At 37.2% G+C, this 13,883-nt stretch overlaps 1 protein-coding gene across 1 annotated transcript in view; it reads right to left on the bottom strand.

Moving 5' to 3' along the window:
• Dpyd (dihydropyrimidine dehydrogenase) overlaps positions 1-13,883 on the bottom strand; it is an 865,876-nt gene that overhangs the window by 167,623 nt on the left and 684,370 nt on the right. Inside the window, exon 19 of the mRNA NM_031027.2 lies at positions 8,059-8,201. Coding sequence (NP_112289.2) covers positions 8,059-8,201 — 143 coding nt within the window. The remainder of the gene's footprint in view (positions 1-8,058; positions 8,202-13,883) is intronic.

Here is a 13,883-nt window from a genome sequence, read left to right as displayed (position 1 = left end):
TTTCTCAAAATCCTGTCTTGGTTTCCAAAAACAAGGTAGAATTTGAAATTACTGCTTGAGTATAAAATTTTCCTTCACTAAGGATCCAATCTATATTTCACTTTGGAGTAGAAATGGTTAATTTGATTCACATAGAAGCAGAGACTGGGATAGGGGCAGGGAATAAGAGCCCACAGGCAGAGACAATCAGGGAAATGGGCGGGCAATAAAGAAGAGAGGTGAAGGTCTCACAAAGATTAAAGCTGCTTGACAGAGAGAATTTTATGGAGAATTAAAAAAGGAAAAGGATAACTAAAATCAGATTTTGACTAGTGCTGAAGGCCAAGCTGACATTAAACACTGAATTTGGAGCAAATCCAATTGGCAGAGTTGCTTGAATTTCTCTAGTAATATCCAGCAGTTTAGAAGTATAGAAAATGAAAGGTTATATTAACCCAGGATTAGGGAGCAGAGTGGAGTGGAATTCAGTTACAATGGAAGAGAAGCAGATACATTTATACAACCCCCACCCAACTGAGACACCCTGCCCAATTTCAAGTTTGTTCAATTTGTGATCACCCAAAGAATATTTTAATACTGATATTTCTTCAGATTTTAGCTAAACTTTTTAAAACATGTGTTTTGACTGAATGATAGTCTAATTTCAGCTAATGGTAACATTTGTACACAAATCTATAATTTTCTGCCAGGAAATCACTTTGGGCGCAGACTTTATATTTTCGACAAAATTTTTTTGGGATCCAATGTTCTGGAGTTCTTTTTTTTTTTTTTTTTTTTGTGCAAGTTATTTACAACATTCCCTGCTGCAGTGAAAAGCAAGAGCAATTTTTTTCTGATTGTGTAAACAACGATTATATTCATAATGAGAGTTGTGCTAAAGATAAAAATTAACTCCAGCACAGTTAACACACAGTTTCTGATCTACCTCACATAGTCAATGTGTGCATGGGTGACTAATGGCTGTGACATGACCTGTTGTGAAAAGACACAATGAGGCCCCCTCCAGAGAAACCCCAGCATCAGGGGCTGAATGAAGAAGTCATTCTGGGTAGAAATGACTTGAAAGGGCACCTTTTGAAGGAGACCAGAAAGCATGGCAGCTATGTGCTGGTGAAATAACTCACAGGAAAAGGTAAGGAGTGAGATAGAGACAGACAGTGGACAAACATTTAAATTCCTGAGACCAAAGCCCAGGCATGTTCAAAATATCTGAATTCTTTTGAAAAAAATCTACTGCATTGTGTTTTTTTCTTTCTGACGCTCTAAAGTGCCTTCTTTTAAAAATTTGATTGCATTGTGTATGTATGTGTATGTGGTATTTGCACATGTATGTGCATGTGTGTGAGCATGTATACATACAGGCCATTATACTTATGGAGGTCAGAAGACAACTTGTGGAAGTTAGTTTTCTCCTTCCATCAAGTGGGGTCCAGGGATCAAATTCAGGTTGTGAAGTGTGTCACCAAGAGCCTTTACCTGAGTCTTCCACTGAGGCCAGAGCAGGCAGTCCTCTGCTATATATGTGCTGGGGCCATGGACCAGTTCACATATGTTGCATGGTTGGTAGCTCAGTGTTTTCGAGCTCCTAGGGGTCAAGGTCAGTTGAGACTGTTGTTCTCCCTCTGGGGTTGCTCTCCCTTTTAGCTTCTTTAATCCTTCCCCTAATTCAACCCTAGGGGTCCCTGACTTCAGTCCAATGTTGGGGTGTAAGTATCTGCCTCTGTATCACTCAGATGCTGCGAGGGCCTCTGAGAGGACAGCCATGCTAGGCTCCTGTGTATAAGCACATCACAGCATCAGTCGTAGTGTCAGGTCTTGGTAGCCCCCGATTAGATGTATCCCAAGTGGGGCTGGTCAGTAGACTGCCTTTCCTTCAGTCTCTACTCCAAGTTTGTCCCTGTGGTTCTTTTAGACAGGAACAGTTCTGGGTCAGAAAATTTGACTGTGTTGGTAACTCTGTTCCTCCACTTGAGACTCCGTCTACTGGAGATGGATTCTTCAAGTTCCCTCTCCCCACTGTTGGTCATTCCAGATAAGGTCACACCTGTTGAATCCTAAGAGTCTCTCACCTCCCAGATCTCTGGCATTTTCTAGAAGGTTCCCTCACTTTCCATTACCTAAAGATACATATTTCCATTCATTCTGCTGGCCCTCTGGGCTTCTCTTAGGTTACCCCTCTGCACGTGTACGTGATCCTGTTACCCTTTTCCCCTACCCTCCGCCTCTTGTCTCTCACCCAGGTTCTTTGCTCCCTCTCCCTCCCATGTTTATTTTCTTCCCTCTTCTAAGTGGTATTGAAGCATCTTCACATGAGCCTTTCTACTTTTAAACTTCTTGTGGTCTGTGGGTTGAATCCTAGGTATTCTGTACTTTGGGGCTAATATCCATTTATTTGTGTGTACATACCATGCACATAGTCTTGGATCTGGGTTACCTCACTCAAGATGATATCTTCTAGTTCTCTCCATATGCCAGCAAAATTATGATGTCCTCTTTCTTAACCGCTGAATGGTATTCCATTGTGTAAATGAAACATATTTCGTATTTCCATTCTTTGGCTGAATGACATCTAGGTTGTTTCCAGCTTTTGGCTATTACAAATAAGGCTGCTATGAACATAGTGGAGCATATATGTTCTTGTGGTATGATAGAGCATCTTTTGAGTATTTACCCAGGACTGGTATAGCTGGGTCTTCATGTAGAATTTCCAATTTTCTGAGGAATCTTCAGATTGATTTCCTGAGTGGTTGTACCAGTTCACCAGCAATGGAGTAGTGTTCCTCTTTCTCCACATCCTCACCAAACATGTGCTTGAACATGAGTTTCGGTGTAAGGTGGAATCTCAAGGTTGTTTTGATTTGCATTTCCCTGGTGACTAAGGACTTGGAACATTTCTTTAAGTGCTTTTGGCCCATTCGAGATTCACTGATTTTGAATTCTCTGTTTAGCTCTGTACTGCACTTTTAAGTTGGGCTATTAGGTTTTTAGGGGTTAAATTTGTGTGTTCTTTATATATTTTTGATATTAGCCTTACATCAGATATGGGGTTAGTGAATATTATTTTTCCCAATCTGTAGGTTGCCATTTTGTCCTATTGACAGTTACCTTTGCTTTACAGAAGCTTTGCAGTATTATGAGGTCCCATTTACCAATTGTTGATCTTAGAGCTTGAGCCATTGAAGTTCTGTTCAGAAAATTCACCCCTATGGCAGTGAGTTCATTCCTACTTCCTCATCTGTTTGATTCACTGTATCTGGTTTTACACCGACATACTTGATCCACTTGGATTTGAGGTTTGTGGAAGTCTTAAATATGGACCCATTTTCTTTTTTCTATGTATGTACAGACAGCCAGTTAGACCAGCACAATCTATTAAATATTTTTCCCATTGTATGTTTTTGGTGTTTTTGTCAAAGATCAAGTGTCAATAGTGTGAGGCTTTACTTGTGGGTCTTTAATTCTAATCCATTTATGGACATATCTGTCTCTGTACTAGTACCATGCAGTTTTTATCACTACTGCTTGAGATCAGGGGACGTCATTCCCCTAGAAGTTCTTTTATTGTTGAGAACTGTTTTGGCTACCCTGTTTGTTTGTTTGTGTGTTTTTATTTTTTGTTTTGTTTTGTTTTGCTTTGTTTTTACATATGATTTTGAGAATTTCTCTTTCCATGTCTGTGAAGAATTGTGTTGAAATTTTGAAGAGGATTATGTTGATTCTGTAGATTGCTTTTGGAAGGAAATCCATTTTAACTATGTTAATGCTACCAGTCCATCAGTGTGGGAGATCTGGATAACCCAACACACATGAAAAGCATGGTGTTCACCTAAAATCCCATCTCATGAAGATAATAGAGACATTTAAGGAGGATATAAATAACTCACTTAAAGAAATACAGAAAAATACAGCAAAACAAGTAGAAGCCATTAAAGAGGAAACAAATAAACCCCCTTAAGAAATAGAGCAAAACACAAACAGGTGAATGAATTGATCAAAGCAGTTTAAGACTTAAAAATGAAAATAGAAACAATAAAGAAATTCCAAATGGTGGTAACCCAGGAAATGGAAACCCTAGAAAATAGATTCAAGCCACAGATGCAAGCATCAACAACAGAATACAAGATAAGAGAATCTCAGGTATAGAAGATATCATAGAGGATATTGGTACAAATAAAATATACAGCATAACAAGCTCCTAATTCAAATCATCCAGGAACCCTCCAATGACTATCTCCAGTTCCTCATCCCCCTGTTACATATTTTCATGTGATTTCCTGACCATCTGTAGCTCTCTTCTGTCCCCTCCAGTACTTGATACTGCCCCCTTATTTCTTTCCCCTCCTTGTAACCCCATAGGAAGAACAACATCAGCTGGTTGGACTAGCCTGTGCTCCCAGGAACTAGACCACCAATCAAGGAGTGTACAGGGAGGGATCCATAGCTCCAGAGACATAGATAACAGAGAATGGTCTTGTCTGACATCGGTGGAAGGGGAGGCCCTTGGTCATGTGGAGGTTTGATGCTCAGTATAGATGGATGCTGGAGCATTGGGGTGGGAGAGGGTAGGTGGGTGGAGGAGCACCCTCATAGAGGCAAAGGGAAAGGAGGAGAGGGAAGTTGTAAGATGGGGGCTTATGGAGCGATAGCTGGGAAATGGGATATCACTAGAGATGTAAATGAATAGAATGGTTAATAAAAAGAAAGAAAGAAAAAGAGATAGCCATAAATGTACTAGAAGCCTATAAAACACCAAAGAGATTGGACCAGAAAATAAAATACTCCTGTCACATAATAACCAAAACACTAAATGTTTAGAACAAACTAAGAATTTTAAAAGTGGGAAGAGAAAAAGGCAAAGAAACATATAAAGGCAGAACTATCAGAATTATACCAGACTTCTCAACATAGACTCTAAAATCCAAAAGATCCATGTCATGAAGTCCCTAAGGGAATAGAAATGTCAGCTAAGGCCTCTATACCTAGCAAAACTTTCAATCACCATAGATGGAGAAACCAAACTATTCCATGAAAAAATTAAATTTAATCAACGTCTATCTACCAATCCAGTCCTACAGAGAATTATATAAGAAAAACTCCAATACAAGAAGGAAACCTACACCAAAGGAAAACCAAGAAATGAGACATCCCTCCACAAACCCGAAAGGAGAGGTTCACACACACACACACAATACTACCTCCGACAACAAATATGACAGGAACTAACAACCAGGTGCCTTTAATATAGCTCAACATCAACACATTCAATTCCCAAATAAAAAAGACACAAGCTAACTAGCTGGATAAGCAAGCAGGATCCTGCATTTTGGTACAGACAAGAAACACACCTCCGTGACAAAGACAGACACTACCTTACAGTAAAGGGCTAGATAAAAGTTTTCCAAGCAATTGTTTCAAGAAACAAGCTGGAGTAGCCATTTTAATATCCAATAAATTACACTTTCAAACAAAATTTATCAAAAAAGAGAGGGAAAGACGCTCATCCCCATCAAAGAAAAAAATCCACCAAATGGATTTACCAGATATATACAGAACATTTCACCATAAAACAAACAAAAAAAATTGTACCTTCTTCTCAGCACCTCATGGTACCTTCTTCATAATTGCCAAAATAATTGGTCACAAAACAAGCTTCAAATGATAGAAAAAGTTTGAAGTAATCCCATATATCCTATCAGATTACCAGAGACTAAGTCTAGACTTCAATAACAACAAAAACAACAGAAAGTCCACTTACCCAGAGAAACCGAATAACTCTCTATTCAATGATAACTTGGTCATGGAAGAAATAAAGAAATCTAAGACTTCATAGAATTCAATGAAAATGAAGACACATCATACCCACAATTTTAGGACACAATGAAATCAATGTTAAGTAAATTAGAGAGATCCTACACTAGTAAATTAACAGCACAACTGAAAGCTTTAGAACAAAAAGAAGCAAACACACCCAAGAGGAGTAGACAGCAGGAACTAATGAAACTCAGGTTAGAAATCAGATACTTAAAGCAAATAGAATGATAGAAAGAATCAACAACCAAAAGCTGGTTCTTTGAGAAAATCAACAAGTTAGATAAACCCCTAGCCAAACTAACAAAAGGGCCAGAGACAGTATCCAAATTAACAAAATCAGAAATGAAAGGGAGTCATAGCAACAGAAACTGAGAAAATTCATAAAACAAAATCAGATCTTACTACAAAAGCCTATACTCAACAAAACTAGAAAAAAATCTAGATGAAATGATGAATGATTTTCTAGACAGAGACCAGGTCTCAAAGTTAAATCGGGCGTACTATTCAAACAGTCCCATAACCCTTATGGAAATAGAAGCAGTCATTAAAAGCTTCCCAACCTTCTGTATATCTTTCAGAATCTGTTTACATTTGCTTCATGCTCAAGGGGTCTAGCTATATTTAGTGGAGATTTGAGGGCAAAATAAGTCTGTTACACTTCATTGGAAGAATGGCACTTTGATTTGTATTGTGATTTAAAAAACTTCTGTACTCAACTTTGCATCAACTTTAAGATAATGTTTTATATAGAATAAGAAACACAAGTTATTTGAACTCTACCTTTTTGATACTGAACTTAAATGATATTAAACTTTGCTTTCTTTTATTAAATTATTTTATATATTTTCATTCCAAATGTTGCCACTCTTCTTGATCATCCCTGGGTAATAAAAACCATAATAATGGGGAATTACTTTAAGTAATGTGAGTTTTTTCATTGTTTGGTTGAGTCAGATCTCAAGCCTGTATAACTGGCCCTGCAGAGAACTGCTGATATTATAATGTTCAAAGACTACTAGATCCACATTGAGTAATACTTTAAAAACAAACATCTAAATAAAATGGGAGCTGGACATGATAATACTAGCCTATAACCTAACATTCACGGTCATGCGGATTGTGGGTTCAAGACCAGAGGAAACAAGTGTCCTCTGGCCCCCAGCTTCTGGAAACTTTTCTCTCCACAAGTCCAGCACTTTTCTGGATGACATATACAACTGAGTCACAGTGCACCCAGCAGGCCCCAACCTTTTGCTTTGATCAGAGACTGACTTAAGACCTTTAAACTCTATAGAGCTAAGCTTCTCTCCCATCAGTTCTACAAAACCCAAAAATTACCCTTGATTGTGTTACAGGTGCACAAACTCACTGGACGATCCTTCCCCTACCTCTCAGAAGTTCTCCATGATTAGGTCACCTGGGACTTTCTGAATTCCCGCATTCCCATCCCTGCTTACTCCCAAGGAAGCTGCTCATCTGGTTTGGAGACAATACATGACAGTTGTTTTCCTAAGGTGGCTATTGGCCTAAGATTTTATATTATGCTTCACAATGGTACAAAGAAAGGTGTTTAACAAGCCCCTCCTCCAAAAATAAAACCAGATCAGTCTCAGTAAAATAAGAGGAAATGATATTACAAAATTTGTATTATGTATGTCAGTGTTGTTAGGAATCTCTTTGCAAAAGCATTGGAAGAACTTTCCTCAGACTTTTAGTATAAGAAGCTCAATAACAAATTAATTGTTTTGTAACATGAATGTCAGAGAGCCAATGACTTCTCTGTCTTGTCAAGAAGTTAGGAAATGAATTCAGTAATACCTTCAGGTACTCTTATCAGACTAGCTGTTAGCCTCATCTTCTGTTTCATTCATTTCTTCCTGGAGATCCCATTTTACATACTTTTTTCACATTGCAATTCTTTCTAATCTGATAGTATACAGTATGCATCTGTTACTTGGTTATTTATTCTAGGACAGACAGATAGACGAATATACTAAAAAAAGGCCTTCACAATAGGACAGGGAGTGGGGTCAAGGTTTTCTCAGACTCAAAACCAAATAGCAATGGGTGCTACCATTTTGCTTATCCACTCCCTATTTCTTTGGAGGTTTCCAAAGCATGCATATGTCACATGATTTACTTTGTTTTGGGAAATCACATGATTTACCTTGTATTCAGAAATTACTTTACAAACAAACAAACAAACAAACAAACAAACAAACAAAAACCGGAAAGGCATAAGCCCACCTGGAGAACTGAAGCACCACTATGAAGAAACTGAAGTCCACTTTCAGCTGAGTCAATTCCACCTGTGGCCAGTATAGGAAACCCAGGCAAAGCGCGGGCAATGGCGGTCACAGCTCTCAAAGCAATAGGCCTGATGGCAGTTCCTGCAGAAGATAAGGAAGCCATATGGTTAGAATGTCTGGCTTGGGCACATGTTGTCTTATATTTAGCATTACACAACAGCAGCAGTTTTCAAGACAAATTTACAATTGCTTTATCTGTTTTCAAAGTGTTTTAGGTTCTCAGTGAATGTAGATTTAAGAACTTCGGTGCTGTTATCAAGTCTAGACAAGTCACAAAATAGGCACGAAAAGCCTAGAACTCTTACATAAACTATACACAAATTATGATTTGATAAACACTGAGGTGTAAGTGGGATTGTACAGAGCATTCAAACATCTGTTCTAAATAGAGTCAGGGAACAGAAAGCTTTGGAAAAGAAAGCAATCACGTAGAGTATGCAAATGGCAAACAACTCTGTTATTTTCTGACAAATACAAGGAAGCTGGTTTGAATACAGAGGCTGGCAACCCAAGCTCTGAAGAACATGCATGTTCTATGTTGCTCTGCATGTGTATTTTACACAGTTTGAAGATGCACAGGAAGCCTGATATAATCTTACCTGCTAGAAAATTCAAATAAAATTAAAGAAAACTAAATTGACTCCTGTAATTAGAATACACATGTCACTCTCTCTCGACACACAGGCGTGCTTGTATGTGCACGAACATGTATGTGCTCGTACACACACACACACACACACACACACACACACACACACACACACTTGTTACCAATACCTTACTCCCTAACCTAATAGACATGAAAATTGTGTAATGGATAGACCACACTGTAGTGATTTTAAGTAAGAATATATTGTACTAAAGCTACTTTGGAGTTTCAGCTACATCCCAGAGTGAGCTAGTAATATTCTGATATTCTGAGGATCAGCCATGCTAATGATGCCTTCAAACATTTTCTAAGTTAAAGATAGTTCTAATTGTGAAGGACTTTGATCTTGTCTGAAACCAAAGTCCACTAAACAATGCAGATATGCAGTTCCTTCAGGATCCCATTATCATTTCCACCCTCAGTCTGACCAATACGAACCTAGAATATTTTATGGGGGGCAGTATTCTAGGAAAACACACACACCCAATGTCCCTGGCAACGAAGGGCTTTTCATTTAACAGTTTACCTCCAATACAGTGATGCCAAGTGTAGTATGAACAAGAGAAAAGCTTGGGGACAGTAAAATAGATCAGTGGTTGACGGAAGGGGGAGCAGGGAAGGAGGGAGGAGGAGGCAGAGACAAAAGAATTTCGGAAGTGACACTGAGCGGCGGTGTAATGGCAGGTGCACCTTGTTACCCACTAATCCAAGTTCATAGAACATAAAGCACTAAGGGTGAAGCCTGCTGTGAAGTGTGGGCTTTGGGTGCTAATGACACTGACGTATCAACAGTTGTAAGTGCAGACAATGTGTGTGTGCGCATGCGTGTGTGTGTGTGGGTGGGTGGGTGCGCACGTGTGTGCGCAGGGTGGGTTATCAAGTATAGGAAGAACCTTTGTTCCTTCCTTTCAGTTGTGCTATGAGAGGAAAATGGCTTATTGTAAATAAGTTATCTTACAAAAGAAGTGTTTTGCTTTTTTTTTTTACTTGAGATGTTTTTATACGTTTCAAACTAAGGTAAATGTATGCATAATGGATGTTTCCTTAATATCACTAAATGTGTATATGGGAATGCTTTCTTATTTCTCTGTTACCTAAAAGCTTCTTACCGATTATCCTACCCTGATACTTCAGAATTTCACACAGGTGTTTAGAATACAATTTATTAAGTTAGACACACGAGACACTAGACATCAGGATTTTATTTCTATGCCAAAATATTTATTAATGGTTCCTTGTTACCTTTATATTTTAACCATAAAAGGATAATATAGCAGGTAAAATACTGCTTACAGTACTATATACTGTAGGTATAATAAAATAAATATAACTATGAATGTAGCTAAAAGGACACCCACAGCATAAATATTCAGACAGACTAGCCAGAGCTAACTGCATAAGAGACTGTTCAATACGTACTTAGCCAATGGGTTCTTGATATAGATGTTACTTTGAACTAATAAAGAAATATTGGTATTCTTTTCCTTCCCTTATTTATTTTACCCAAGAGACTAAAGAAAATTTGAGCTAAGCAGATAAATAATTTATTTCTCACTTCACTGTTAGAAGACTATCATTAACACTAAGGGGTAAAATTTCAAAGTGGTATACAGGGATTTGTCCGCATATTCCAATTGATATTAATGGACATCAAATGGCAAAATCCCAGGATACAGCTTTGAAAATTTAACCAGTTACATTTAAAGGGCAACATTATTACACAAGTGTTAAGAACACCCGCAAATTCTCATTGGCATTTGAGGAAGTTCAATTAGGTCAATACGACATTTTCTATTTCATGTTTTCCTTCCATTCCTTAAACTTTTCTAATGTGCATAATGAACATGAAAACCTTTCCAACTAATAAAGGCATCTTTTTCTTCCTTTTTTGTAAATTAAGAGGAATTATGTTCTCTGTGGAAATGTGAACCAAAGGTGAAGACATAGATCTTCCTGTTGTTGAGCAAGAATTAAGTCATCTTTTATTGATATTATTATAAACTCCATTTGATTAAAAATAACTGATTCAATAGGTCATAGAACCCATCTGTTCTCAGCATTTTTTTATTGGGAAGTAGGTTTAATAAGTGATTCTCATCTATTAAGAACGTTATTACAAAGACTGAAGGTGTAGGAAATAATTGTGCTAAACTGCAAGGTAAAAATCTTATAGTTTCTAGATGAGAAAAGTGGAGAGATGAGAAATTCAAGACGAAAATTAAAATCCAATATGAATAATATACACGCATCCATATAAAACATAACTGTACATAACCAAGTGCTAATTAAATTGAATAGAAACTTCCAGAATCCTAACTGCTGAGATAGTGATTTTTAAAACATTGCCACTGTTGTTACAGATTTTAGAACAAAAACTAAGGAATAAGTAGTTAGTCCAACAGCTAGAGATATATGAAGACAGACTCATCCTTGAGAAAAACAAACAAACAAACAAGAAAATCTGTTCTACAGAAATCAACTAGTGGTATCATACCGTTTAAATTAAGCTGTTGTCGATGTGGGGCTAGAGGAACATGACAGAAAGTTCAGTGACATCAAGCCATTTTTGTTGCAACTGTGTGGAAATGTCCAGTAAAGGTCAAATTATCCTAGGTCTCTGAATCTTGAAGCAATCTGAAAGCTCAAGGAAAGGATGGAGAGAAGGAGGTGAAGAAGGAGGGAGCGAAGGACAGATGGAGGGAAATAAGGAAGGAAGAAAGGACAAAAGGAAGAACTGGAACAAAGGTTTGATTTGCAGGATTTGATCAAGTGTTCTGGTTTGCACGAAAGGTGTCTCCTGGAGTCACTGAGGGTCTAGACTGAACTGTAATTCCGATATAATAAGTAGGGCTTCCCGGAAGTCATAAGTTCAAATGCAAGTCAGTGTGCTGAAATCTTTGAATTGACCACAGATCATTTCCAGATTGAGCATGTTTTAGAAAAATATTTTCATAATCAAAAGACCTTGAATTATGCTTGAAAAATATCTACTTTATTCAGATATTGCTTAAATAAATACAGTAATTCCATTTGCTATAGCAGTGTTTTGGTATGCACATAAGAACACATTATGACTTAGGATTTTTACTTAGTGTTCTTTTATTCAGCAATTATCCAAAAATATTTTCAAGCATGCATATTTTTCTTTCAATTTGAATCCTAGTTTTATACTCATGATACTCAAAAGATAGCACTTCTTACTTCAGTAGATTATTTCAAAGTATGTAAGTTTTATGATACATTTTTTATGTGCCATTAGAAAACACAAATCATGACTTTTGGATAACATACATTTTATGAATATGAATTTTACCAAGAAATTAAACTGAAGATTAATTACAGTCTATAACAATATCAAATCATGGGGCTAGCCATTGTGGTTTAAACATTATGCTACAGTCTGTGAAAGGCTGCAAAGATTCCTTTATGTTGCTGAACTTCAATTTTGTCCTGAGCAAAACAATGCAAATTGTAATACTGTCCCGGAATTGTTCTTTGGGTAAATTTAGTGTATTTTCAGATATACACTCAACAGTGAAGCTTGAGATTCTAACCTGTATGTCTCTGGAGGACCATGGATTCTGGAGAGAGCATTTAATGAGTTCACTTTCATCCTACCTTCTATGTTGTTCTGCATTTAGCGATGCAATGAAACAGGTTTTTATTAAGACGACAAAGCACAATGCCTACCTCAATAGACTCTGGTACTCTCTAGTCTCTGAGAGGACCACGCATGTCTTCTCCCTTTTCTTCTAACGACTTTTATTTACCAGTGCCACGATGCTGCTCAGATTGCTTTGACTTAAAACCTAGAGTCCAACATCAGTCCATTAAAAATTCTTTTTATGATAAAAAAGACTCAGGCACTAACTAATAGAAAAGGATTTTTAATGATGTTAGAAGTAAAGTTATGCTGGTGAAAAGGGAGGGGGAGATTTACTACGCATGGCTGAATCATTGAAGGGTAAAAAAGGATTTTTAATGGGCAAGATAGTGTGGAATGTATGCTAATTTTGGATAACTGGAATTTTGAATAATTGAGTTTAATTCTGTTTGTTTCCCCCCCCCATCATTTGACTCCTTGGACAGCTAAGATTACACAATTAATTGATAGAACTAAGTCCACATAAACTCCCTGATAATAGCTCAGGCTGACAAAACAGCAGAAGCTGCCTTGTAACAGTTGCTTGTGCTCACTGCACATACAAAAGGAATATGCCGCTTTCATTTGCTTATATTAATTAAAATGTAATGAATTAAGTGGGTAGAAATATTCATGAGAAATTGGACTTCAACTGTCTAATTGTTAATAGTTTAAACAACACCCAGAAGGAAAAATACATCTGAACAAATCAGGAATTTCAAAGATTTAGGAGTTGAAAGATTGATTTTTATAAAATATACTTAAATCAAGTGTCAGCAAACTTACGCTTCATGAAAACCAGTTTAAAATGTTAGTGAAGCTAATATACTGATACATATGTGCATCACAAGTATTTAAAAATACATCTTTACACATGGATTAAGATCCTCTGAGAAAATGAGTGTAATTCAACCAAAAACCAAGGCTCTAAAAGGATTGGGTTATATGCAGAGATGTGAAATGGAAGGAGAGAAATGAGGAAGACCAACAGCATACAAAATCGTTGGTGCTACTTTAATATTTTTATTTCCAGATGCAAACATTTTCTTATTAAATGTTTTGATGTTTGATGCTATTAGAGTATATTTTGAAGCCTTCATACCTTTTTTCAGTTATGTTTATCTGCCTCTTACATTATTTAATGTGTCCATAGTCAAGTAATATTCAACACCTCTACCTAGTTCCAGGCATTTTATTGGAAGCAATATAATTAATAGTGTTCTCTAAGCCCCCTTTCTTTCTGAGAGTCTCAGCTGCCATTGGTGGAAGAGGCTGGTGCATTCACTCTAGTAGAGTGCAGAGGCCAGCTTCCTGTACACTTGACCCTTATAACTGTGAGAAGATTGACACTGACATGAAAACGGAAGCTAAACGTTACATATCATGTCTGATGCCAGTTCATAATGGAGGGACTTGGAATGAAAATTAAGGTTGAAAGTACCCATGTTGCTACATTTATTGAGAATTGTGT

Source organism: Rattus norvegicus, chromosome 2 (genome assembly GCF_036323735.1).
Source record: "Rattus norvegicus strain BN/NHsdMcwi chromosome 2, GRCr8, whole genome shotgun sequence".
NCBI lineage: Eukaryota > Metazoa > Chordata > Mammalia > Rodentia > Muridae > Rattus > Rattus norvegicus.
Note: the sequence above shows the minus strand (reverse complement) of the source record. Positions and strands in the feature narration are given on the sequence as shown.